The sequence below is a fragment of the Euleptes europaea genome, chromosome 2 (genome assembly GCF_029931775.1).
Source record: "Euleptes europaea isolate rEulEur1 chromosome 2, rEulEur1.hap1, whole genome shotgun sequence".
Classification (NCBI taxonomy): domain Eukaryota; kingdom Metazoa; phylum Chordata; class Lepidosauria; order Squamata; family Sphaerodactylidae; genus Euleptes; species Euleptes europaea.
The window spans coordinates 75,815,957-75,843,669 of NC_079313.1; the positions used below are offsets into that span (position 1 = coordinate 75,815,957).

At 42.1% G+C, this 27,713-nt stretch overlaps 1 protein-coding gene across 1 annotated transcript in view; it reads left to right on the top strand.

Moving 5' to 3' along the window:
• Positions 1-2,074: 2,074 nt before the first annotated feature.
• SMIM44 (small integral membrane protein 44) overlaps positions 2,075-27,713 on the top strand; it is a 43,609-nt gene continuing 17,970 nt past the window's right edge. Inside the window, exon 1 of the mRNA XM_056845290.1 lies at positions 2,075-2,516. Coding sequence (XP_056701268.1) covers positions 2,126-2,516 — 391 coding nt within the window. The 5' untranslated portion in view covers positions 2,075-2,125. The remainder of the gene's footprint in view (positions 2,517-27,713) is intronic.

The window sequence follows — 27,713 nt, forward strand, 5'->3', positions numbered from 1 at the left end:
AATCACACTATAGATTTCAATCCTGGGAAGTAATTCTGTGAGCTTCTGTTCAGATGATTCTCAGTGTGGCTTATTATTAAACACCCATTTAACTTATTAAATATAATCACGAACCCTTGCTCAGCAGCCCTTAGACCTTTGACCAGTGATGGAGTGTTCTCCCCCTCATAGTCACTGAGAAGTGATATAGTAAGAGTTGGTTTAGATTATAGGGTTTAGTATAGAAAGAACCAGGAAGTTCCCTGCACACGTTTTGCCTCAGCCACCCGTGAACTTACTAGGTAGTCTTAAGCAAGATAATGTCTTTGTCCCAGCATACATGTACCCATCTGTAATTGAGATATAATAATATTGACCTCACTCACAGAGCAGTTGTGGATGGATTCATAAAACAACGTTAAGTGTTTTGATCACTCTAAAGCAGAAAATAAAAGCTAAGTAATTTTATTAATTATTATTAGTTATCTTGTAGTTCATTGGATCTAGAAGCCAAACTGAGCTCAGTGGGACTTACTAGCAAGTAACTGTTTGTTTACTACATCTGTTGTCCACCTCTCTCATTGAGACTCAAGGCAGATCACAAAATTATAAAAACAGTACAATAAAGACCAATGAAGTGGAAACAATATACCTACAAGTTTGTGGTCCATACATGAAGATTATGAAATTGGAAATGTCATTTTTCTTTCAATAAAGAGATGGGTTTTGCTTTGCTGGGAGATAACCTCCGGTCCTAGTTATGCCTTTTCTTGCCCTCAAATCCTTTCGTTTACAATCAGCCAGTCTTCAAGGTAAGATCCAACTTGCAGTTGCACTTGCAGATATAGTGATATGTTTTGGCATGGAAAGAGTTTATGCAGGGGCTAGAAGAAAGGGGAGGGAACAGCACAAGCACCGAGAGGAGGAGGAAGCTGATCATATGTCACTGCCTGATTTTTATCCCCCTGCTTAAGTATAACGGCGGGATTTAAATCTGTCGACATCATCAAATCTCCCTAGGCGCTCTGCTAATCTCGGGGAAACCATTCAGCACCTCGGACAGCTCCGCCAGTGACAGGAACCGCCTGGCGTTAATCGCCGTCTAGAGAAACTACAAGACTTGTGAAAGAGGCAGACAGGCGCTTTCAGACGCGCTCTAGACAGCACCGCTAGATCGATGGTCTTGAAGCAGTCTGGGAGTCGATGGGAGAGAAATAAAAGCAACAGGAAAGCGTAGCATCGAGTTTATTTCCGACCCCAAGCAAACCTCGAGATATCAGTGGAAGAGAGGAGTCTTTGCTTCGACTGTAGGGTAGGTTTGTTCATTTCGTATGCCGGCGTCCTTTGGCTGTATTTTGTAAGGGCGGAGGAGGGGGATCCCCAGATCTCAAGAAGTTATTAGAGGGCTTTCTTGAATGAAAATGAGCTTCGGGTCAGAGAAAGGATCGATGTTTGGTGTTGCTGTTGTGGCAAACTAGTGATTTAGCTTTGTGATTTAGTTTGGGCTGCTTTTGTGTGCAGATTGTCTGCAGAATGCCTGTGACCAGTTCCCCGTCGTCGTTGTGTACAGCATCTAGCACACTGAGGCTGCAGTCCTAAAAATGCTTTCCTTGAAATAAGACCCATTGAATAAAATGGGACTTACTTATGAGTAGACCTGCTTAGGCTCACCCCCTACGGTTACTAACTAAGCAAGCAGTTGAAGACAAGCCTAAAGTAACTGCTCCCTTCTTTTGTGCCCTCCCCGCCCCAAGGATTATGCAAAGAAACTGGAGAAAGAAGGATCCCTGTCTCATGTCCAAATGATTGAAGCCGTCGCCCAACTTTTCTCTTTTCATCTTTTCCCATTTAGCATCCGCAAGGGAAAGTTGGAAAATACCAATGACAAGCGGAAAGAGCAAATCTGTTCCTTTTCCAGGAACTGCTCCTTTTTTTAGAATCTGGCTTTATACATTTCACACTTAAAGAACAATGTAAAACTGCACAGTCTGCATATACAATCATGTGAAATTTGAACAGCAAATCTCCCCAGTTTGAATGGACGCTGTCTGTATGGATGGTCTATAGAAAGTGGGGAAAGGGCATGAATGTTCTGCTATTTTAAATCTCCCGGACTTGGGGAGATCCCTTTTTTTCCTTTGCCATTATGATCATTTGCAACATCAGTGCGATCAAAGATTGGAGCACGTTCCTCTCCCAGATCCTCCCCAGCGTCAACAAGACCCTCAACTTGGTGCAGCAAGTGGAAGCCACCACCAGCTCTGTGGTGAGCGTTTTGCAGGATCCTGAGCAAGACGGCTACGTGTCAGACAGCCAGTCCATGAATTCCAGTAACTTCACCACTGGCCTGGACCACCTGTTTCAGTATTCATATTCAGACAATGACCAACTTTACAAGGAGTACAAACCCCCTCCTCGGGACGCCATCCCTTTGCCCAAGGCGGTGCTCTACCTCCTCATGGCTGCGCTTGTGGTGGTGGCAGTGGCTTATGCCATTGTTGGGCATCTCATCAAGGATCTTGTTCATGATTTGATAGGTGAGTGCTAGAGTCATGCACATTCTTCTCATGCCATGCACAGTGTCAAGGACAAAATAGGGCCATTTCCACAATTAATGCTGCAATTGGTATTGGCATTTTTCACACCACCAGTAATGGCATGTTCTTTGAGTTCTGTTGCTGTTGTTTGTTTACATAGTGGCATCAAAGTACACAGTACTTTCCTGTGTGGTATGACCAAAAGATGACAGATCTTTCCCAAGGAGTTTTCCATTTAAAACCATGCTGCCCCATCCTAAGAGTAGTCACGTATGTGTACTAATGTTATGAAAGATGTGAAAACACTAACCCGTATCTAATTCATGCTGCTTCATGCTGCTTCATGCTGCTTCATTGGCTCTACTTAGTTTTGGATCAGGACTTCATACATGCCAGTCTAAAGTTGATGGGATGCATAATTTTCTAATAATTTAGAAATAATATTTCCAGGTTAAAAAGGAAGAATTCCCAATTATCCAAACTGAGGTTGTCCCAAACATTCTGCTGTTATGAATCTTCTTGCCCCATATCAATATATCTCACTATACCTATCCCATTTACTGGATCATTTTCCTTTATTATTTTGGCTGTTGCTGCTGCTCTGTTTTATTGAATTCAGGCTCAAATGTCCTTGCATTCATTAACATATCAGAGCACACAATGTTGGATTGTGCAGATGTTCTGCATGTCCTAAAGACCAGATACAAATAGTAACGTACACATTTTTAACCAGAGGAAGGTGAATTGTTGCAACAACATTTGTAGAAGCATAAACGACCCACCATTATTTGTAGAGAGATGAGACATAAGTTTGGGTCTTAATGTGAGTTTGACCAAGTCAAATCCTTCTGCCTTTATATCAGGGTTGACTACCATAGCAGATCAAGGGTGATTGTCATAACAGCATCAATTATTTTATTATCTGTTGATGTAATATTTTAGGCAACAAGTACCTTGAAGAGGAATTTGTATTTCTTTGACTAATTGCAAAATTCAGGAGTACGCTCTTCATTAGTGGATTTTGGTATTCTTAAATGTTAGTCAACTTATTTAAGAGGTAAGCTAATACAGACTAACTAATTCATATAAACATTCATGCCAGTAGCAGTCAATTTGCAGTGGTTAACAGTGCGATCCTTAAGCACAGCTACACCCTTCGAAGTCCGCTGAAGTCAATGGGCTTAGAAGGGTATAACTGTTTTAGTATTGCACTGTAAGCATCAGAAAGGATTATTAGCATTACTGCTGTAGGTATGAAAACAGCTGAGTAAAAAACCCCAAAAAACTACACACACACAACACATATCCCCATTTCAACGGAGAGAAGTGTTTTCATTAAGTCTGTTGCTGCTGTCTTCTGTCAAAGTTCCCGAGTATCTTAGGTCATTTATCCTGAATATGTACATCTTTTTTAGTTTACCTCGTGGTGAATCAAGAAACACATTTTCTTTTCTCATGTATGTGTGGATCCTTAGCAAAATACGAACCTGCTCAATCAGTAAAAAGGAAGGGTTGCATACCCTATGCCAATCCAAATTACTGTGCATTACCTTATTTTTTTAAAAAATAAACTAGTTTCAGGTGGGCATTATATTCTGCACATCTGATCTGGTCAACTCACATTGTAAGAATAAGCATCTGCTAGAATGGGGACTATGCAGGGACTTTTATCCTGTTGGAGACTCAGGAGGCCAGTTGACATTGACTGACCTTGATGAAATGCTTTCTGATCTGTATACACTTTCCTTTCAATTAAATGGGAAGATAATTTTTCACAGTGTCCTTTGGGACTCAGTGCTATACTAAAGCTATGTATCAATATTAACTCAACTCAGGTCAAAGATCTAGCACATGTATTTTAACATGTGACCCGTGTTTCTTTAAAAGAAAAATCCTTATAGATTCATCTAGATTTACACTTGACCTCTCAAAGATTTAAATTTCTTTCCCCTCCCCCTGCCAAAACCCATCAGGTTACATGTAATTGTTCCTCTGGTATCCTCTGGTTCTCCCTCAGTTCCGGGAGATGACAAACTGTTCTCCGAATCTGATTCATTTCACAGGTCTCACGGTGTAGTATCTTTGATCTTGTCAGAAATAATAGCTGTGCTAAAGAGCAGGGTTTGGAACTAGCAATCTTTTATTTATGAATGGAACAAAAATATGTACATGTTTTCACTTCATGCAAATGGAAATGGAAATGCATTTTAGGGGCACCTCAAGTCTGCCAAAGTGGAGTGAAAGCTTCAGCTTACACCTTCTTAGCAGGCTGCACATGTCTTACTTATATTTATACACTCCAAATTATTGAATTCTCCAAGGAGAGAGGCTGAGATTGTGTTCGTTAACATTGTCAAGTGAGTCATCTTAAGGGGAGCTGTTTTATTTGAATGAGTTTGCATAGAATGACTTCTGGGATCAAACATAAGGGGGAAGGGAAAGAGCAAATGACCCACAGTTCTCTCTGAATGCTTTTAAATATCCCTGTTTGGCATGTGACCTTTCTCGATCTGCAATTCTGCTCAGCTAATGCTGTATATAAGTTGTGCACAAAAAACTTGTTGCAATATCTACAGGGCGATGGCCTGTTTTTGAGATTAAAGCATGAATAGTTAATAACAAGCTTAAATATGCAACATTAGATTTATTCAGTTTGTTGCTTTCCAAATAACTATGTAAGTTAGACAGCCAGCAAGGGAAAAATCATATATATACATGCATTCAAGTGTACATTAATATTAAACTGATTTCTTTCTTTTAAGGTTCCAAGGAAATCTAAATTGTTAATCTAAATTTGTAGAATAGTGCATATTATTCTTTCTTTTTCAAAGAAAGGTCTGTGAAAACAAACGGATGTCTCCTTTGAATGATCAAGGTTTATATACTCAGTTTGTTCACCTTAAAAAACTAAGGGGAACCAAAGAGCCTTTCCCCACAGAAAAATATCTTTGGAGTAGGGAGTGAAGACTCAGTTACAGATAAATTCATTTATCCGTGATCTATGGAAAAGGAGTACAGATAGGGAAGGAAGAAGATTAGGGCAGATGGAGTAAAGCCTTAGTGGGAGGAAATGCAGTGAGATTTTGTTAACTGGATACTGATAATACACCCTGGGAAACAAGCTAATAGGGCAATATCTCTCATAAAAAGATGTCAGAACTTCGGTTATTCAACTCATTTAAATCTAAATCGGAAATAGCCTGACAAGTGTTTTAAGTTGCCAGCAAGCTCTGATATACCAGATTTGGACATTCCCTTTCTCATGGATTTATTCCAGATCAGACTCAATATGGTGTGAGGTCTGTGTCTGGAAAGAACCTGTATTGAGCTCCACAGCTGCACCATCACAGCTCAGAAGGCTCTCAGTCCTGTCCAGAACAAACATGTGACTGCTTCAATGACCTCACTCATAAACTAACATTTAGATATGGCAGAATGATTGATCTAACTTCCCAAGCTACCAGCGTCACTTGCCCTGTGTCCAGTCTGTTCAATTTGGAAAAAAGCAGGTTGTATATGATACCAGCTATAATATCTGAACAGCCATAAAGGACGGCCTAATTCAACTGATCTTCAGCCGATAGAGATCAGATCACCTGGAGAAAAATGGCCGCTTTGGCAATTGAACTCTATGGCATTGAAGTCCCTGCCCTCCCCAAACCCCCCTCCTCAGGCTCCGCCCAAAAAATCTCCCACCAGTTGAGAAGAGGGACCTGGCAACCCTAGATACCAGGGAACTTTGAGTCTCGAAAGCTTTTTACCCCCAAAATCTTGTTGGTACTACTGAGCTTGAATTTAACTGTTCTTCTTCAGACCAATACGGCTACCTTCTGATACCAAAATTATTCAGGATGGCGAAAAAATCAAGGCAGATTGTAAAGAACTCTAAGAAGAACTTTCCAAACTGGGTGAGTGGCAAATTAAGTTTGCCTCTCAGTCGATGTAAGTGCAAGGTGATGCACATTGGAGCAAAATCCTGTTTTTAAATATCTGCTGATGTGGTCTGAATGGGCAGAAACTGATGGAGAAAATAATCTAAATTTGTACTAGATAACATGATGAAAATTTGTACTAGATAACATGATGTCAACTCAGTGTGCAGCAGCAGCAGTGAAAAAGGCAAAGTCCATGCTGGGGATTATTAGGAAAGGGATTGGAAATAAAATGGCCAATATTGAAATGTCCTTGTATACATTTATGGTAATACCTTCTTTGGAACATTGCGTACTATTCTAATCATCATATCTCAAAAACACTATCACTGAGTTGGAAAATGTGTAGCAGTGCAGAAGATGCTGATTAAGAGGTTGGACCACCTAACCCCTGGGTGTTGTGAGTTTAGAGAAAAGATAAATAAGAGAGAACACTATCTAGGTTTCTGCAACCATGCACAGGATGGAGAACGTGGATAGAAAGAACTTTTTCTCCTCTCCTGAAACACCAGGACTCAGATTTGCCCAATGAAGTTGGTGGGCCATAGATTCAGGACAAATAGAAGTATATCTTCACTCAATGAGTCATTAAATTGCCAGTGGATATAGTAATGGTCACAAGCATGGATGACTTTAAAAGAGGGTTAGAGATTCATGGAGTATAAATCCATCAATGGCTACTAGCCAATGACTAAAGGGAACTTCCACAGCTAGAAGCAGTAAACTTGTCAATACCAGTGCTTGGGCTCTATGCCCTGTTTGTTGGCTCTTCAGGGCAGTGGTTGGCCACTGTGTGAGACAAGATGCTGGAGTAGATGTTCTTACAGTAAAATACATCATTATCACAAGCCAGGACTATAGTTACAGTAATCAATCCCTCAGCATTCCAAGCCGGTGAACCTAAGTAACCACAGGGAGGTATTCACGCTCATTGCTGAAACTCCATACAAACAGTTGACGTGTCTGTTATTTCCAAAGCAGTTTTCTTTTAATTGATTCATTTCGACTAAAAACGTTCAGACCTGATGGGATCTCTGTGTGCTTAAGAAATCCAGGCAATGGCATATCTACTAAACTTGATTCCAGCACTTTTGGAAACAAGAAGATAGAAGGGAGTTCTTTTTTCTCCAGAAGGCAGTCTTGCACCTCTGCCACACAACAGAGCTTTAGGGTGTCTCTGCTCCAGCAGATTAGAAAAGTTTGATTTGGAAGAGTGGATTTCAGTAAAATACAGCTGCTCAGGGGAATATGTGTACAAAAGAAAGAGACTATGTGCAGGAAATTCTGTCTAGTTGAATTAAACACAAAGAATGTGTACACAATAAGCAAGGGTGCAGCCCTTCCTGGGAGGTAACTGATCTCAGAAATTCTCCTCTGCATTCAGCTTTCAGCCAGTATGTATCTTTGTTCACATTTACGCCAGTTTAGCTCCATAAACTATAAGAAATGTAAGATCCAAACAATCCCTCATAATACAATCCTATTTCTCCTTGCCCTCCTGATTGGCTTATTGTATTTTTCTCCTTTTTTGCCTTATCTTCATGCACCACATTTCAGGTTACTTTTTTCATAAGAAACTTTCCCTTTCAATGAATGAAATTGGGGGTGAATGCAGAACTTCTGAAAGTGGCTGATAACTCTCCATTTAACTGGGATCTGAATAAATGACCTTTATTTGGCCCCTTAAAACCCTTATAGTAATTCAAATCTAGATTTCCTTGAACAGTGAGTGCCATTGGCACACTATTAGGCAAAGAATGAGATCCTCTTCTATTCACACCAAAATACAAAATGAAACCACTCCAGAGCTCTATCGCATCCAAATGGAATAAATTATCCTGGGATCAATCATAAGGTGGAGGAAAGTTTCCACTAGATTTTTACAAATATTTCCAAGACTGGCATCCGGTATCTGCTATTGTAGTCAAACCTTAAGTCTAGTAGAAAAGAAGAGTTGGTTTTTATATGCCAACTTTCTTTAGCACTTAAGGGAGAATCAAACTGGCTTATAATCACCTTCCCCTCCCCAAAACAGACACCCTGTGTGGTAGGTGGGGCTGAGAGAGCTGTGACTAGCCCAAGATCACCAAGCTATCTTCATGTGTAGGAGTGGGGAAACCAACGTGGTTCACCAGATTATCCTCTGCCACTCATGCAGAGGAGTGAGGAATCAAATCCAGTTCTCCAGCTTAAAGTCCACTGCTCCAAACCATTGGTCTTAACCACTACACCACACTGGCTCATTCCTTTTGTAAACATAGTCAGCTTCACTTAGGTGGGAGGAGAGATATATACTCAGCTTACACTCAGCTCACGCTCTCCTTTTCATTAGCACTTCATGTTGCCGAGCTGAGAATAAGCATTAAAATTGGTCCTATAGTGATTAGTTTGCATGGCCCAAGTATCCCATGCCTTTTTGTTAGGAGATTTTTGCACTCTGCCTTATGCTAGAACATTGACTGGAAAGCAGAAGATGAAGCCATCTGAATTTGTGCTCTACTCCCTTGGGTGTAGACCTTGAACCTCGTCCTCTCGAGAATGCTTTTGAGGTTTTATTGCTGATGTAGGTTAGTGATTCAGAGACTGAGTTATGAATCAAAGGGTTCCCTAATTCAAATTTTGCCTCTGCCATAAACTCACTTGGTGATCTTAGTTATGAAAGCCACTCTGAGCTTCCCCTGTCCCAATCTTCCATATGGGTTCATAAAATATCGCTCATCCTTACATGGTAATTGTAAGGATTATAGGATGATAATGTTTGTGATGTGCTTTGAATACCTGAAAATGTTATATAAATGTTGCTGATTTTTCTTCTTCTATATTAATCAACTCCCATTCTGGCTAAAGGTCTTCCTTCTGAGAAAACCCATCTTTAAACTCAAAGCCATTTGTTCCGTCACACTTTCCTTTGACCTTCCGGCTGAAATGGGTAGGAATTGGCTGGCACACCTGCAGCCTTGTTCTCACATCCACTCTCCATTGCTTAGTCTATCATCCCCTGCTGCTGTCAGCCTTCAGTAAGCAAAGCAAGCCTCAGTAGCTGAGAATTCCCCTCTGCTTTGCCCTTCTGTGCCGACCACAGTTTAATTAAGACATGTCATCTATCTGTCTTTCCATCTGTTCAGTCACTTTGCTACATAAAATGCTTCACAAGATGCTTACTCTTCATCAGAGGTATATAATTTCATAAACGATCAATAAAGCTAAGCCTTAGATCATGATGCATAGTCTCTCTGTGACTATGTGAAATGGATCTTGGATCCACTTGTCCCACTTCAATTATTCTTCATAGAAAATTCTTCTTTTCCCCTTGTTGACATGAAATTCCTTTTTTCTTGCAACAGTTTAGAATCAGCTTGCCTATGTGGGGATTTTGTAAGAAAGACCTTTCAAGGACATCTGCACAGTGCAATTTCTGTTGAAATAACACCTGTAGGTCTTGTTCCACACCAGAAACTATTCTGGAAACATCAGCTGAAGGGCTAATAGTAATTTGCATATTATATTTATGCATCATGTATTACCATATTTGCATCCAATCAGCATAAACATCATCAGGCACATCTCATGGAAATGCTGTAAGGCTTCTCTGATTCCATGTCATAATTCCATATCAATAGATGGAATTATGGAACAATCTCCCCGGGGAGGGGCACCTGGCCCCCTCACTTTTGATCTTTAGGAGGCTTTTGAAGATGGTTTTATTTAGAAGTGCATTTGGTTAAGTTCACTAGCAGTCCTGAGTTGTGATTTTAAAATTTGGCTTTTATGTTTTTAATGTATTTTATTTTACATATTTATTTATGTTGTAAGCCACCTGGAGCTCCATAAGGAAGAAAGGCAGCTAATGAATGTTTTAAATAAACAAATAAGTATATGTAATTCTCAACCTTACCCCATCTGGGGATACTTAAATTTATGGATTGGGGCCAGGTGTAAAGAAGGGATATTTTTTTCCTGAAAAGTTGGAAACCCCCCCCCCCAAGTATGCAGGAAAAATCTAAAAACTTACCCAAAACTGAGGGAGTTAAACTTCTAAAGGAACTTCTTTGCTTGCGCAGAACTGCCACTGATGCTACCTGCCCAGCAATCGCTGCCTGTCCTCTACAACAGTGCAAAGGAGACAGTGGTGGAGCTGCAAGTAGGAGGAGGAGCAAGTGTTCCTGCTGCTGCCAAGTCCTCCATCGTTGCCTCTCTGGCTGTGGTGCTCCAAGCAGGGCAAGGAGGAGGAGCCAGTGGCAAGGTGGGTGGGGGAGAAAGTGAAAGGAAAAAGTGATGGGGTGGGGGATAGCGAAAGAGAGAAAGTGTGGGGAGGGCAAAAGAGAGAGACAGAAATTGAAAGAAGGGGGGAGGAAGGAAAGGCAGGGGAGAATGGGATGGTCACTTCAGAAAGTTTTTTTAACCCCCCTGCTTGTTCTGCATGTTTCCAGAATTAGGCTGAAACTGCCAGGACATGTTGGTAATGAGTTCCAATGAAGCTGCTTCTCAGAAATTATCTACACATGTAATAGAATGAGGTAGCAAAACTTTTAAGATGGTCAAGCAAGTGGAATCACATAATGCTACATTTCTGAATGCTTCCCATGTGAGAAATTCCCTGTATGAAAACAGCATCTCGATGAGATGCTCACCAAGCAATCATTATCAGCCCCTACTTGCTTGGGGTCAGGAAGTAAGACTTCCAGGACCAGAGCCAGACTGAGGGATGTCATAGGTAAACTACATCTCAGGGACTGACCATATAAGGGTCCTCTAGATAACACAACAATCATTTCCAGTATAGGTTTGCCAACCTCAAGGTGGAGCCTGTAGTTGTCCCAGGTTGACAGCTGATCCCTAGATGGCAGATCTCAGTTCCCTTGGAGCAAATGGATGCTTTGAAGGATGGACTCGAAAGCATTATACCCTGCTGAGGTCTGTAGACTCCCCAAATCCTGCCCTCCTCATGTTCTGCCCCCAAATCTCCAGGAATTTCCCAACCCAGAGTTGGCAACCGCAGCCAAAGCCTGCATTCACCATACATCATACAAGTTTGCCAAACTGAATGCACACCCAAGTGTTTTCATGTTTTCTTTTCAGTGTGTTTTCTGTGAGACTTAGGTCATTTATGCATGGGAGTTTTACCTGAGGTTCATTGCTCACTGGACCCACACTTTCCTGTTGCGAATCTATGTACCATCAGTCTCCAAGCTAAAATTGAGAAGCATTGGAGTCCCTGCCCCTTGAAATGCTGCTTTGTAATTGGCTGTAATGCTTATTTTGAAAGAAAAGTCATCGTCCGTCCCCCCCGAAAATCCAAGTGCCAGGGGAAAAAGCACTTTAAAAAACGGAGCTCTAAAAGAAATGGGAGATCAAAGAATTGGGTAAAGAGAGGTACGGGAAGTCCCAGGATTTATAAGGGCTGGCCGTGAGGTCATCTCTAATGAACGCAAAGCTCATGCATAACTCCAAGGAACAACCAAGAAAGACAGGGGGTGAATGTGAAAGTACCCAAGCATAAATGACCTAATAAAAGTATTATATTTCTCATATGTGACCTCTTTCAATGACATAGCTTTGGGCCTCATTCTGTCATAATCCAACCCTGTCCAAGGCAGATGGCAAAATTGCCAGGCAAACCACAGCCATGACAGGTAAACTTTCACTCCATTCTGTTGGATTCAATTATACACTGTCTTCTTTCCAACACACAGCAAACGAATGTCATGTTGCACAATTTCTGTGGCTGGGATTCCACAAATTATCAATTATTTCCCAAATGATCATTATTGATTTCAAAATAACAAGTGTAAAAACTGCATCAGATAGACACTTTTTTCAGTACTGGGTAGCAGGATTCTAAAAAATTATTTCAAACACCCCTATTGAATTTCCTAGCTGTGGTTCCAATTCTTTTCAATCCATAATAATAATTCCTTTTCCCCCTTCTGTTTTTCTTTTGTCTGCTTCAGTCACAAGCACTTTGTGTGGTAGGAAGCATCTAATTATGCAAAGTGGAAGCAAATCACCATGTTCTGTTCATATGTGTTATGCATCCATGACATGTACATATTCAGATATTGTATTTGCCACAATTATGCATTATACTTTTTCAGAATATGAGAGACAATGCAAGTTGTCAGTCTTGCCAATTTTATCTGAGTGGAGGAACTGAAATTGAGTGTAATAAATATGTTGCAAGATCTCTATTTGATCTGAATCAGTCTGACCTTAAGTTTCATAGTGAGCTCAGTGGAAAGTGTTGGTTTGTTGCTATTGCAGAAAGGTAGACTTCTTCCAAGGACAACCAAAGGATTTAAGGGTCTAAAGGCATATCACCACTGCTATCATATTGCATTGCTTTATACCATATTAGAAACAGGGTCTTCTCCTGGTTTTTAGACATTAACATGTGTAGCAACTTCATCTACTTTTTACTCCCTTTAAACTTTCCAGTGCTTTTTTTTTTTTTTTTTTAATGGGAGTGTAAAATCACAGAGTCCAAGGCAATGCAATTATCTTAACCGGCTTGAAAAGATCACATGAGCAGCCTGTTTTTAATTATATAATGGACAGAGGCAACCCTGAGTATCATGGTGAGCTGCACACATTCTGACTTCCCCAGCTCCTATGGTCCTTTTCAGGAAAGCATACAACCCAACAGTCTTAAATAAAATGCCGGTGCAAATGGATTTCCTTGCTAAAGAACACATTTATTACAGAGGAGGGAATCATCAGAAAACACAGCATTAAAAGTGTCAAAATAAGGACTCCTCAAACGGAGGCATTTCTTTAGTGCTTGGTTAAAGTGGGATTACCTAGCAGGTTTCAAAACATTTACAAGATCCTGAATATTCTTTGCTCAGATCCTTTCATAGAATCAGTCACTGATTCAGTCACAGAATCAGGCCTCGAACAACCAACCTCTGTGGTAACCAACCTCAAGGTAGGGCCTGGAGTTCTCCCAAAATTATGGTTGATTTTCAGATTGCAGAGATCACTTCCCCTGGAATAAATGACAATGTTGGAGGAAGAACTTATGGTATACCATTGAATCTAGGAGTCCTAGAGTGACGGCACTCCCCCCCCCCAATATCAGGGAGTTTTCCAAGCCAGTGTTTGCAACCCTATTTGTTTCCCATAAAACCATTGGGGTCCCATCCCATGTCTCAGTTCCAGGCTAAATCTAATGGAGGTGTGATGACTCCCTAGCTCCAGACCTAGAATCCACTGACTTAAATTTCACACCCACAAACTCCCTACCCCCACCAACTTTTATAATTGGGATTTTGGGACTGCTTAGTCCTCTAGTCCTCAATGAAGGCAATGCCTGGACTCAGATGGCCTCCTGGCATTCACTTGGCCTATTCTGAGTGGATTATAGGCTTGAAGGAACCACACAGTAGGCCTGATGAAAACAATTATGAAACAGACTCATTTCAGTAACCTGCATGGCTTGGTTGCTTCTATGTTTTCCTTTTCTCCAACCCTCTCAGTATTACAGTAACAAAGTTACTGGTGAGCTGGGGCCTGAGAGAGTGTAACAGTTACAAAGTAGGTTTCTTGTTTGGCTTATTCAGATTTATAACATGAAACAGTTATAACAGCTTTGAGCTTTTAACTGTTTTTGACAGGAATAGCACCCAAATCGTTGTACCACAGAGCAGATAGTTTCCCTCCTTTTTTACAGGAACAGCATCTGAACCCTACCTATCTTCAAAATACCTGAAGTTCGTAATCAGCAGGCCTCTTAGCCCTTTCCCCACCAAAATCCAGCAACCTCCAACTCTGTCAGGTGGCCAGCAGTTAAACTGCTAAACCACCCCCCCCCCCATATTTCAATCCACCATTTGAAAGTGATCAACTGAGACTTTTTGGGGGGGGCATCCGTCATGGCGGGTGGGGTTGTTGCTTTACAAGTGTGGTTAAAAATGTGTGCAGATGTACATGGCATAGGTAGATTTAACATGGAGCAGATGGAAATATGCCAAAGGTCATGTGTACGTTCTGTGCTGAAGTTTCCTGTTTTCCATGGAATAGCTACTAACCATAAATAATACACGTACCATCTGAAAGTAGCCTTACTGAGCATTCATATCATGAAAGTAAGATTTTCTGGGATCAGACCAAAGGCAACCGAGGGCACGCAAATTGGGGGGGGGGAGGAACACAGGTGCTAGGGTGGGGGAGAATGGCAATAATCAAGCTCTTGTAGAAATAAGCAGGGGAGGGGGTTGTTCCGCAACTGTTTGTGAGAGAGAAATGAGTGCATCGCCAGCGAGAATCAGGCCCCTTCACAGACTCAGGCCAATGAGCTATGCCGCCCTGTCCTTTCTTATACAGTGGAGCTTGCTCCCAGGAAAGTGTTTTAAGGTCCTGTTGACACTGAAACCCAGCCCTAATCTAGCGTTGCCAGGTCCCTCTTTGCCACTAGTGGGAGGTTTTGGGGGTGGAGCCCGAGGAGGGCAGGGTTTGGGAAGGGGCTTCAGTTCCATAGAGGCCAATTGCCGAAGCGGCCATTTTCTCCAGGTGAACCGATCTCTATCGGCTGGAGATCAATTGTAACAGCAGGAGATCTATTGCTAATACCTGGAGGTTGGCAACCCTACCCTAATCAGCTCTGTTTGTCTGGGCCAGGGGTGCCCACCTGTGGCAGGCTTGGACTGCCATCCACCTGGGAGTCAGGGCCCCCACTGGCTCCGAGGCTGGCCCTTGCACAAACCCGATCCCTTGGTAGGCGGGCTTGCTCTCACCCTTGCCCTCAGCCATCTCACCTTTCCCACAGGCCTTCCAGCCCTGCACCACTTGGCCAAACCAAGCTCAAAGACCTTGTTCCACCCCTTGAACTAGGCCAGGAGATGCACCCCTCTGGACTCCTTGATCGGGGCTCCTGTATCTCCAGCCTCACCTCTCCCACTCCCCAGCAACCCTGCCAAGATCCTGTGAGGAAGGACAACAAGCTGCATTTTATCCAGCCCAACAACCCACGTTACAGAGGGGGGCCCCTCTGGACCCCAGAGGTGGGAAACTACTCTGCACCTTTCAATGCAGCTTTCTCTTGCTGCATTACCACCAAGTTAGCCAAATGGGGGGGGGGAGAGAAGGGAGTGTGAGGGAACACTGGGTTTATACATGCATTTTACTTTTTACAGACTATTGGAGGCTCATCTTATTTGTCATGCTTGTTTTAGCCTCAAATGGTACAATCAAATGTGGGTGTGATTCTCTGCTTTGGTTGTAAAATGGCTACTTGGTTCAAAATGCAAAAATCCCAACATGGGCTGGTGACGTCTTTAAAAACAACAACCCTCAACCAATTACAAACCCGCTGCGTAACACCAACGTTCCCCCCCACACACACACACACTCTAGTCCAGGAGCTTTGCATTTATGCAGGGGAAGTACACATCACACAGACTAGCCTCAAGATATATATGGAGCAATAAGCCCCAATGCATAGGGTTTAGAGAATTTGGATGAGAAAAATGTGCATCAAGAGAGCGGCAACCAAAGGCAAACTTCCCATGCATAAAAAGGCTAATGTCTTAAACCTCTTTTAATCAATTTCAGTAGATGATGACAAGTTCTATCATTCTGAAAGAGCAATTCTCTCAATTCAACTTCTCCATACCCCCTTACCTTTAAACATATATTCTTCAGCTCAGTATAAGCTACTTGTTGGTCCGCATGGGTAATAATTTTACAAATTTCTTATGATACCAGTCCACCATAATTTTTAAACTAAAAAGCACCAATACTTTTAGCCTTACCTCACTAGGAAAATACTTCAACTCCTTGATCATTTTGCTTAATTACATATACTAGAGACCTCAGTATTTGAAATTTAAAACACCATATGAGAATCGTCAAATGTTTGACACTTTTTAAAATGCAAAATTTGAAGGTTTGAAGTCTGAAAGAAAACATCAGCATCAAATTCTATGCTCCCTTGAAGTATCATTAAAGTTTCAAACCCAATAAATTGATTCTGTATTCACCTCACCCATAGTCTGGGGAGTAAAAATAGCCAGACTAAGGTCCAGGACAGAAGATAAAGATCACTTTTATGATACGCATAGGACAGCTTCCCTTTTCCACAGAAGCCTATATCACAAAAGCTTCCAGAAACATCACATTCAAGAGACGTTCATTGTGATTTGCTGGAGACTTCACTGCATGCATCTCCACATTCACCCTTAATCCCCTGTCCTTCTCCAGGTTTTTGTAATCACATTCAGCTCTCAATTTAACTGCATTGATCACATCCCAGCTCCCAACCTGATGCAGACTTTTCTTCCTTTAATTGGTTTGCTGAGAGTTGTCAGGTTGTTCACATCCAGCAATCAATACAGTTCATTGGTTCCATTCAATACTTCTCGGTTTTGTCACTCATTTGACATAGAGATCTGTCTGACAGGGAGATGCAGTGCCGGATTTACGTATAAGCTAAACAAGCTATAGCTTAGGGCCCCACTCTCTTGGGCCCCCAAAAAAATTTAAAGGAAAAAAAACTTGATGTACATTTCCAAAATATAAGATAAAAAAACAAATAAAACATAACCTATTTACAGCAACAGTGTTTTGTGTTGTGTAGGCTCCTATGATGTAAGTAATGGGCCCCGCCTGCGAGCCTGCTCCCTAATTGTATTTCAGTTCAACAATTACTTTGATAAAATACATATTTTGTTATGTGCAAATGGCTTTAGATACCTATTAGGTCCATAAATTACCATATAGCATATATTCAACACAAAAAACAGCGACAATTTGTTGTTGACAAAGGACAGCTGGACATATAAAGGTCCCCATTACCTTCAATAGCTTAGGGCCTCATCAAACCTAAATCCGGCCCTGGGGAGATGAGACAGTCAGACAGACGGATAATTCTCCATATCTCTTTATGTTTCGGTTTCTTCTCTATTGTGACAAGGTCTGCATGACTGTTGCTGTTTGGCATAAGTGGGCACTAATATATTTTTGGATGGAAACAGCCCATCCTATATACAAAGCAATAGCCCTCTCAGTGGCAGCATGCACTAATTTTGGGATTAATTGAGGACTACCTGCCCCGTGGCGCAGAGTGTTAAGCTGCAGTACTGCAGTCAAAAGCTCTGCTCACGACCTGAGTTCGATCCCGACGGAAGTCGGTTTCAGGTAGCCGGCTCAAGGTTGACTCAGCCTTCCATCCTTCCGAGGTCGGTAAAAGGAGTACCCAGCTTGCTGGGGGTAAAGGGAAGATGACTGGGGAAGGCAAACCACCCCGCAAACAAAGTCTGCCTTGGAAACGTCGGGATGTGACGTCACCCCATGGGTCAGGAATGACCTGGTGCTTGCACAGGGGACCTTTACCTTTACCTCCCATACTACCCCATCATGCGACTAAGCACAGCTGAGACAGAGGCCAAAGAAATGTTTATTTATTGGCCAGCCAGTCCTTGTTGCTATTTACAGGTAATCGCCCCTGAGGTAAATTGAAACTGCGAAATCACATACACTGCCCCTTCCTTGGTAACCCCCCTAACATTGCTCACACTAGATTTCCCAAGAAGGAAAACAGATTTTTAAAACAACAATAAGCAGGTTTATTTTACTGAGAAGGGAGAGTAACCTATGGATCAACTTTCTACAAATGTAATTTCATGAGAGCCCTGACCTGGATAGCCCAGGCTAGCCTGACCTCATCAGATCTCAGAAGCTAAGCAGGGTCAATCCTGGCAAGTATTTGTATGAGAGACCTCCAAGGAATACCAGGGTTGTGACACGGAGGCAAACCACCTCTGGACATCGCTTGCCTTGAAAATCCCACCAGGGTCTCGATAAATCAGATGTAACTTGATGACAAAAATTTTTTATGAGAAAGTGAGATAGGGAGATACAGTTTCTTTACAAATTATATGTTGTTTCAGAATGGAAAGAACACCAGTAACTGTCAAGCTACTTTTGACAGTAAAAGCTGTTAAGTTTTCCCTCAAGTTTTCTAACCTTTTAGAATTATACTAGAGTTTTCTAAGAGCAGCCCTCAGTCTGCCCTGTAATTTTCAAATATACCTGAAAGACTGTGTTGAAGAACCTTAAATCAGTGTGGGTCATTCCAGGCTACTGCATCAAAAATTATTCTTCCCCTTGAAGAGACTGGAAATACAGCTAGACCTAGGAGACCACTAAACCCTATCTGACCAAAAATTGGTTTTTTCTCTGCCCACTCCCCCTCTTTTCACTCTGAGGGGTTCGGGGTTCGGGATGTCACTGTCTTTCTCTACCAAACCACCAGGGTACAAAAAGGATTGGCAGATGTGAAAGGGGGGGATTGACTTGTCTCTATCTATCACACCCACCCTTTGTGCATGGTTGTGAATTATTCCGTTAAATCTACGTTCCACTAAATAACATTGGTGTTTCACAGAATACTTGTATAGCCTAGCCTGCAATCCTAAACATACTTATCAGGGAGTAAGCCCCACTGAACTCAGTGGGCCTCACAGCTGAGTAAACATGAATAGGATGGCGCTGTGAGTCACTCAAGTAAGAAAAGATGTAAATTAACTTGCGTGAGATAATGCAGCCCACCACTGGCAGAGCTGGAATGAGACCTGCTGATGTTCTTCCTGTGACTGCAGGTTTGGGTTGCCAAGTCCCTCTTTGCCACCAGCAGGAGGTTTTGGGGGCAGAGCCTGAGGAGGGCAGGGTTTGGGGATGCCATAGAGTCCAATTGCCAAAGCAGCCATTTTCTCCAGGTGAACTGATCTCTATTGGCTGGAGATCAGTTGTAATAGCAGATCTCCAGCCACCATCTGGAGGTTGGCAACCCTACTGCAGGTCCATCTTCCCTACTCCTTTCAGGTGTGCTCAAAATTCACAGTCCCCAGAACCTCACCCATCAAAAAGCCCATTATTCCTATGAAATAGTATGTATAGATGTAACAAGCCAGTGTTTTCAGTGCCATGAATAGGATACAACACTCCCTGTTGAACCATGTACCTCTCTCCCACCCACCCTACATCTTGCTAGCACATTTCACTAGCAAAACAGGGAATAGTTTCCCACTGTATTCAAAACTTAGCAAGTGCATGATCATTTTCAAATCTCTTGACATTTAATCTTGTGACTCTGCAAGGTTACCTTTTGATCGATAGCTAGATTTATCTTAATACAAAGCTGACTGGTTTGGAACCTCTGTTTCTTGGCTCAGTGGGCTCTTGTCAGCTGTTGTGCAGCTGAAATTTTAATGATCTGTAACAAGGGAAGACAGGGGCTCAAAAGTAGTAACAACCTTCCCCCCCCCCCAAATAGCATTAAAAATAACCTCTTTGCCCCTCAGAATAATAGCTTTCCCTGATCTCCAAAGTAAGACTTTAGCACTCTGCCCATGCTAATAGCTCCTTTGTTCCCCTGTTTTCTCATAGCAATAAATACTACTGATAGATAGTTACAACATCCTAATTACTCTCCCTGCAAGATAACTAGCTTATTAAATCCAGAAGTTCCCAAAATAATCCCCACGGAATCCATTTTGAGGATTAGCCTGCGAAGGAATAAGCCATCCTGCTATTTACTTTGGAATTAAACCAGGTTTCTGTTATATAACTTCCTTCCATGTCACTATGATGCAGTGTTTACCTGAAATCAGGTCCAAAAACTGAGCTGAAGCCATGAGCATGGGCAAACACTGAAGCTTAGGTGATGTCTCTATTTGGATGATGGATGCACAGAGCAGTCAGGCATGATAACAGGAACCCAAACCTTTTCTTCTCTGAGGCACTTACATAAGAGTTTTCACTTGTGAACAGTTTCAGAATTATGTCAGGTTTATCTCCCATGGACTGCCAGCTACTTTTTTGTGCAAATGTCATGCAAATTATTTCAATTACCTTTGACAACATTAAGTAATGTTTCTGATAATGATGTCCTTCCATCATGAACACTTGTGAGATCCCAAGGTTGTTCATAGGGCCTCAGAAAAGAATTTTCAATCTGAATTTTTGTTTTGACTATTTGGATGTCTTACTGCAGAAGTAGATGGTTCGCTTAACATTATTGTACTCCTGAACCAGCAACTGTTCTAGGAAGCTTGTGCACATGTTTTTTCCCTTTGCTGCTTCACGAGGATGAAATCAGTGAGGACCAGACCTGTAGGTGGTTATTTGGACATAACTGGCCCAAGTTTTTCAGGCTTTATATTATATTTCAAATGTGCGTTATGAAACATGGCTTTCAATCAACCTCATGATCACACCAGTCTAAGCTCCATTAGGGTAGTGAATAGGCCTGGAGAAAAGAAATTCCTGTCCCTTTAATAGAGGCTTAATGTGTGGAAATGGGTAGCTCTGGAGCTTTTCCTGGCAAGGAGGTTAATAGCATCACCTGATAAATAACATCCCACATCCCATTAAGCTTCTATTAAAGGGACGGGACATGCTTTCTCCAGGCAGTTGATAACTTAACCCCTCTGTGTTAATTGACTCCTAGTAACCATAGCTATCTTATAAATAGTTTTAGACCCTCTTTCAATTGCTGTTTGAGCAACACATTAATTCTGAGCTTGTTGCCCTGTTTCCACTCGTCTGTTTTCTCCCACTTGCTACAACTCCTGCTTGCTGCAGCCTGGCACCCTTCATACTTTTTCAGAGTCTACTGAGACTGTTGTCTCACTCAGGAGTAGGGTTGCCACCTCTGGGTTGGGAAACACCTGGAGATTTTTGGGGGTGGAGTCTGAGGAGGGCAAGGTTTTGAGGGGGAGGGGCTTCAATGCCATAGAGTCCAATTCCCAAGTGGCCATTTTTTCAAGGGGAACTGATTTCTATCACCTGGAGATCAGTTGTAATAGCAGGAGATCTCCAACCACCACCTGGAGGCTGGCAACACTACTCAGGAGACTGTTTGATTCTGCTAATGCCAACCTCACTCTCATGTCACTAGCACCCTCCCGCCTCCTGGATCATAATCTTCTGTAAGAAGAAACCTAATTAGAACTATTGTTTTTAAATAAATATATTTCACAGAGTGTGCCTAAACAATTCTGTTGACTTGTCAAATTCTCCTGAAAGCACACCATCTATGGGAAGGAAGACCTTTAATATAAAACCAAGGATTATTTTGTGTAGATTTTTTTTCCCACCAAGGTCACAAAATTAGGTTTGTACAACATAAATGTATGCGAATTTCCCTAATACTTTGGCCCTGAGAATATCTTCATGCAAGGTGCTAGCGTTTCTATGTTAAGAATGTTCCTCTTGTCCCAAGTCCAAAGTCTTTCTTCACTTATTACACTCCTTTAGGCTTCATCCTCACATCTTCTGAGGTCATGAATGGTCTCCTGTCACTGTATATTCCACCAGCTTCCAGTGATCTTTAACCACTGACGTCAGTGAGTGTTAATAGTATCTAAAATCTCATTATGGTAACCCAGCCTACCACCTTACTTCCTGTTCCTATTGGAAGCATGAAACTGGGATGCACCAGGGGTCAGGAGAACTCAAAAGGGGGAAAAATGCTAAAGACATCCACTCTGTCTCTTCATGCTGTTTTTATTGGTCATTTTAGTAAGAGTGCACCCCAAACCAGTGCTTATAATTACAAAGAAAGGCATGCTCTAAAAAGGTACAGGAATCAGCACAACTGCATGATTCTGTCCTGCTTTGTTCTGAGATGCTGTGGCTCTAATTAGGAGTGACAGTTTTACATTGGTCCCTCAACTATCCATTTGATATCAGTTTGATGTGCATCAAATATCAGGTGATATTATTTGCATCCATAGAAATATGGAGCTGGAAGGTACCTCAAGAGTCATCTAGTCCAACCCCCTGCACAATGCAGGACATTCAAAACTACCTCCCTCCACTCACCCAGTGAACCCTGTTCTATGCCCAGAGGAAGGCAAAACAACAACAACAACAACAAAAACGTCTCCAGGATCCATGGTCAATCTGGCCTGGAGGAAAATTCCTTCCTGAACCCAAAGTGGCAATCGGCATTACCCTGGCAGTGTAAGAAAGGGCCACGAGAGCCAAGCACTGACTCATCCCTTCCTGCCCTCCTTCTCATAATCTGCCCAAGTTCACAGAATCAGCATTGCTGTCAGATGGCCATCTAGCCTCTCCTTAAAAGCCTCCAAAGAAGGAGAGCCTACTACCTCCCAAGAAAGCCTGTTCCACTGAGGAACCACTCTAACTGTCAGGAAGCTCTTCCTAATGTTTAGCCAAAAACGTTTTTGATTTAATTTCTACCCACTGGTTCTGGTCTGACTTTCTGGAGCAACAGAAAACAACTCCACACAATCCTCCATATAACAGCCCTTCAGGTACTTGAAGATGACTATCATATCACCTCTCAGTTGTCTCCTCCAGCCTTAATATACCCAGCTCCTTCAACCTTTCCTCATATGACTTGGTCTCCCCCATCATAAACTATGTCCACAGCCACATGCCATGAAAAGCCTCAACTGCCTATTTCTACACATTAATCCTTTTATAAAGCGACAGGACATTTTCTCCTGGCCAGTTGGCAACCCTAGTTCTAATGAGTAAAATGTGATGGCTTAGCACAGGATCCCTTTCTACAATGCTTTTGCAACTTACCTTCATTCCTGAATTTGCCTTACCAACAAGAACAGCAGGATCCTGACAAAGTTTATGCCAAAGGAAGATTTCCTGAGTTCAATGGGACTTCCTACCAAGGGATAGTGTTTCCAATGCAGCCTCAATGCTTTATAAGTATACAAAGCTAAAAGAACCCCACAGGAAGATGGGGTAATATCTTGCTTAAATCACTGGCCCAATGCCACAGCAATCTCTTTCGAAATGTGCTGGAAACAACAGACAAGGCAGTCACACCGCATGCTCCATCTTGGAGCCTTTCCAGACACAAGAAGCTTTTAATCCTGTGCAGTGAGCAAAATGAGGTCAGTCAAGTTACAGGCACCAAGAAAGCCATTCCAATTTGCATCATGTCCGTGGGCTCATTCCGCAGATCACACTCTGCTACCCTAGATTACTTCATCCCCAAATAATTTCCAGTTCTGTCCACCCTACGTTCATTCTCTCTCATACTCAGATTAGAATCACTCTGCACACAGCGGGAATTGAAAGAGCAGGGGAAATGGAAATCCACCTTTCTGTCACTCTGATAGCGGGTAATAGAGAATGAGGAAGAATGATGAAACCAGGAGCCACAATTCTGGCACCTCATGCAACAGATTATTTCCATTCCCTTAAACGGATGCTGCCAGCACGTGGCTATTAGACTAAAAAGGGTATTGTTCCATTGAGCTTAATACGGTCTGCTCTGAATGGCAGCAGATCTCCGAGGGCTCATGTTGGGCCCTTCGTGCTTTTGCTTCTGAGTACATTCAAAACAGAGATTCCAGAGATTGGATTTAAGACCATTTAGAATCAGAGATGGGTTGCTCTTCACAAGTTCTAGGCAGAGACATGGCACAAGAATCCCTTCGCCACAATGCTTCAACAACCAGCCATCAGCGTAAGTTATGATAAAGCACAGTATTTCTTCTAATGAGCGAGCCCCCCTGCACTATCTTTGTACACTTTGTTTGCAATGGCAATGCAATTCCTTGAGCCTGCAGCTAAAGCAGATTTTAGAGTTTGTTCTATGGGGGGAAATGTAACAGAAAAGTAGGGCAAAATCCCTGTTGCCCTGGTGCTTTGATGGTATAGAAAAATAAAAATAATAATCCCGTGATCTTGTTTAAAAGCAAATCTTCCGTTCAGATTTGGGGGGTAGAAGTCAGTGGGAAATGAGTTGTCAGGTTTTCATAGCGGTGCTCCTGTGTTTTAAATAGAAGTATTAGAGGAAAGGATTTACTGAATGAAGTACTGCATTTATGATAATTTTGTCTCCAAGCTGGAAACCCATCACCTACTCAGTTTCTGCTACTCTTTTTTCCATTAAAGGCACAGGAGCCCAGTCATAGATATGCAGACAATTCTGTCCTATCTATCACTATAATGTAAATAGCATGAGGGCTAAGAAATCATCTTGCAACAGTATCTTCCTAAAACAGGTAAGATCCATTGTGGAGGGCAGCACAGGAGCAATCTCAGTCTTATTTAATTAACTGTGCTTTTGCTTATCTTTCACTGCCATTCATTTTCATAACCGCGGGATACTAGGGGTCTGTTAAATGTGCACATGAGTAACTGGAACCAAAAGTCCACCTGAAGGTGTTTTAATGAATGCTCATTGTAAAACTGCCTTACCCATCCCACTCTTTCACAAACATCTAAGCCTCCCAGGCAGAGTATAGCTAAGGTTGGGGCTCTTTCAAGCTGAAGTTTTGAATTGTGATGATTCAGTGAAATGAGCACAGAAACCTTTGATACTCCTGCAGTGCTACATGGCTCTGATTCCCCACGGTAGAACTCTCTTTGTCCTGGTTGTTGTTGAAGCATTAGAATCTGCCTGTGTTCTTCTTCTGTATCTGTTTCCATCAATTAAAAAAGTTTTAGGCTTTGTACAGAGATGACAGCACATTTTTAATGCTTTAGTTCTCTCCAGATTTTATACCTTTGCTGAGATCTTCACATTTTCACTGCAACTGAGTAGTAGCTAATGTAGTTGTACAGCTGACAGGAGCACTAATTGGATAGTGCCAACAATACCATCATTGGTGACACAAGGCAACTTCCCATTTCTATAGTGTTCCTGGCCTTTTGAAAATGGTTTCATAAGTTTTAATTTCTGGGGGGAAAAAACTCACCAGCTCCACTGCTTTAGAGAAAAATTATCACTTTCTTTCAAAATGCAAATAAAATTGGGAAATGTGAGGAATTTTCTTTCTCACAGTAATTCCACACCATTTTTGAACAATTTGTCAATCTGTTGTGTCTATGTGCTTTTCTTCCCACCTCCCTCCTTCACTGCAGCACAATTCTAGCATTTGTTTGCTTGCTTGTTCATTTACCTACTGTGATGGACAAAGTAGGTTCCACCTCTCCCTAAGAGTGACCAGTGAGAGCTGACAGAATGTTAGGGAGAGAAAGTTGGAAAACAGCAGTTAAGAGGGCTGTTAGGGAGTTGGGAGGTGGCAGCAAGGGTGTGAGAGTGAAAAGAGTACATTTCACTGAGTGAAGCTGAGGCAAAGATCAGCTTAAAGCTAAAAGGAAATAAAAGTCACTTTGGAACAAAAGATCCTAAATGCTGGAACAGGGAAACAGTTCAAAAGTCCAAGGGAACAGAAACTTGTAACCTCTACCTTACTTTCTTCAGTGCTATGTTCAAACCATTAATAAAAGTTAGCTCCTTGTTTGTTTAACCCTGTGGGCTGTGTGTCACGGGGAAAGAAACACACGCACATACAACACACACCAGTGAAGGAAGATCTTGGTCTGTGTATGTTTTAGGATATAAACAAGTGGGAATCTGCAAGGATTTGTGGGAGGTATCCCCCACTTTCCTGTTCCTGAAAGCCCCATAGCCTCTCCCCTTTTCCGGCTTTCTTTTCTCCTTCTAGGGTTGCCAACCTCCAGGTGGGGCCTGGAGACTTCCTAGAATTACAACAGGTCTGCCAAATACAAAGACCAGTTCCCCCTTAGGATTGCCAGCTCCAGGTTGAGAAATTCGTGGAGATTTGGGGGTGGGGCCTTGGAAGGGCAAGGTCTGGGAAGGGAAGTGACCTCAGCATGGTATAATGCCATAGTATAATGCTCTCCGATTGCCAGAGCAGCCATTTGCTCCAGGGGAACTGATCTCTATCAGCTGGAGATCAGTTGTACTAGCAAGAGATCTTCGAATAGTACCTGGAGGTTGGCAACCCTACCAATACCTCTGTGAAGTATTTACTAAAGGGGGCACAGCTACCCTGTCTGCTCATGTGTCTGTGAGTGAGAAAGAGGACCTAAGAAGAGAAATGATCATGGATCTCTAGAGATTTTAAAAGAGATGAGAAGGGTAGCAATGACATGTGACAGCCTGACTTACTTGTAACCCTGAACCTGAGAGAGAGGTATAGAGGGTGGTAGGCAATGTATGTGAATGTAGAGGGGGTGTGACACCTACCAAGTGAAAAGTTTTTGCTTGGACAGAGGCCAGACCACCTTCCATCCTCTGCCACAGTGCCCCCCCCCCCAGTATTGCAATAGTTATGAATTTTGAGGGCATTGCAATGGCAGCACTATTAAGAAAAAAACAGCCCTTGGCGTTAAAAAAGTTAATATCTGTTCAGCCTCTGAGAGCATTTTAGGGTTGCCAGCTGGCCTGGGAGAAATTGTGCTGTCCCTTTAATTGAAGCTCAATGTGTGGAAATGGGCAGCTGAAACTTTTCATAGCATGAAGGGTAATAATATATATTTTACCATCAAGTCACAACTGACTCATGGCGACCTGGTAGGGTTTTCAAGGCAAAGAGATGTTCAGATGTGGTTTGCCATTGCCTGCCTCTGCATCATGACCCTGACATTGCTTGGAGGTCTCCCATCCAAATACTTGCCAGGGTTGATCCTACTTAGCTTCCAAGATCAGATGAGATCTGGCTAGTCTGGGCTATCCAGGTCATAGGGTAATAATATCACCCAGTAAATAGCATCCCATTAAACCTCTGTTAGAGAGACAGAGCATTTGTTTCCTCCAGGAAGTTGGCAACACTAGTTGTAGCCTACAATTTCAAGATACAACATCGAATTCCCATTCATTATGGTGTCAGGAAAGCCCTTTACTGGTGCTGGAGATGGGGTGTTGCTAATGCCCCCCTAACAGAGTTTAACAAGCCCTGGGAGGAGCTCTAAATGGAAGCTCTTATAGCTTTCTGATCATCTTCAAGGCTTCATCTTTCATTCTTGATAGATTAAAACATTCTTGACATATGATTTTACTTTGGTTTGTCTTGAGGTAGCTGCAGCATTTCATCTCTAACAGCACAACACAAATGCCCTGCATATCCTATTAATCATGAATCATTCTCTGTAAAGTAGAACCAGAATCCTAGTCTACTATTCCTTGTTAGAATATTTCCAGCTGGACGCCTTTGAACACATTTCCACTAAACCAAAGGACATCAAAAGGGACAACATTTATAATGGTAGCAACTTATCATATGTGATTAGATCTGGAATTATTTTAACAGCATTTGCTAGTTCATTGTTCCCATTGCATGGCCTCAAAAGAGTCTTGCATTGCCATTTGTAGCAAATACCATTAGGATTGAATACTTTATGGGGTTTTCTTGGGCGTGATGTCCATTCCTGAAGCTTCTTCTCAAGCGTCAAACCAATGTTCACCGTTGCATATGGTCACCAGACACAATATAGAACCATCAAAATGTGCACTGCAATAATT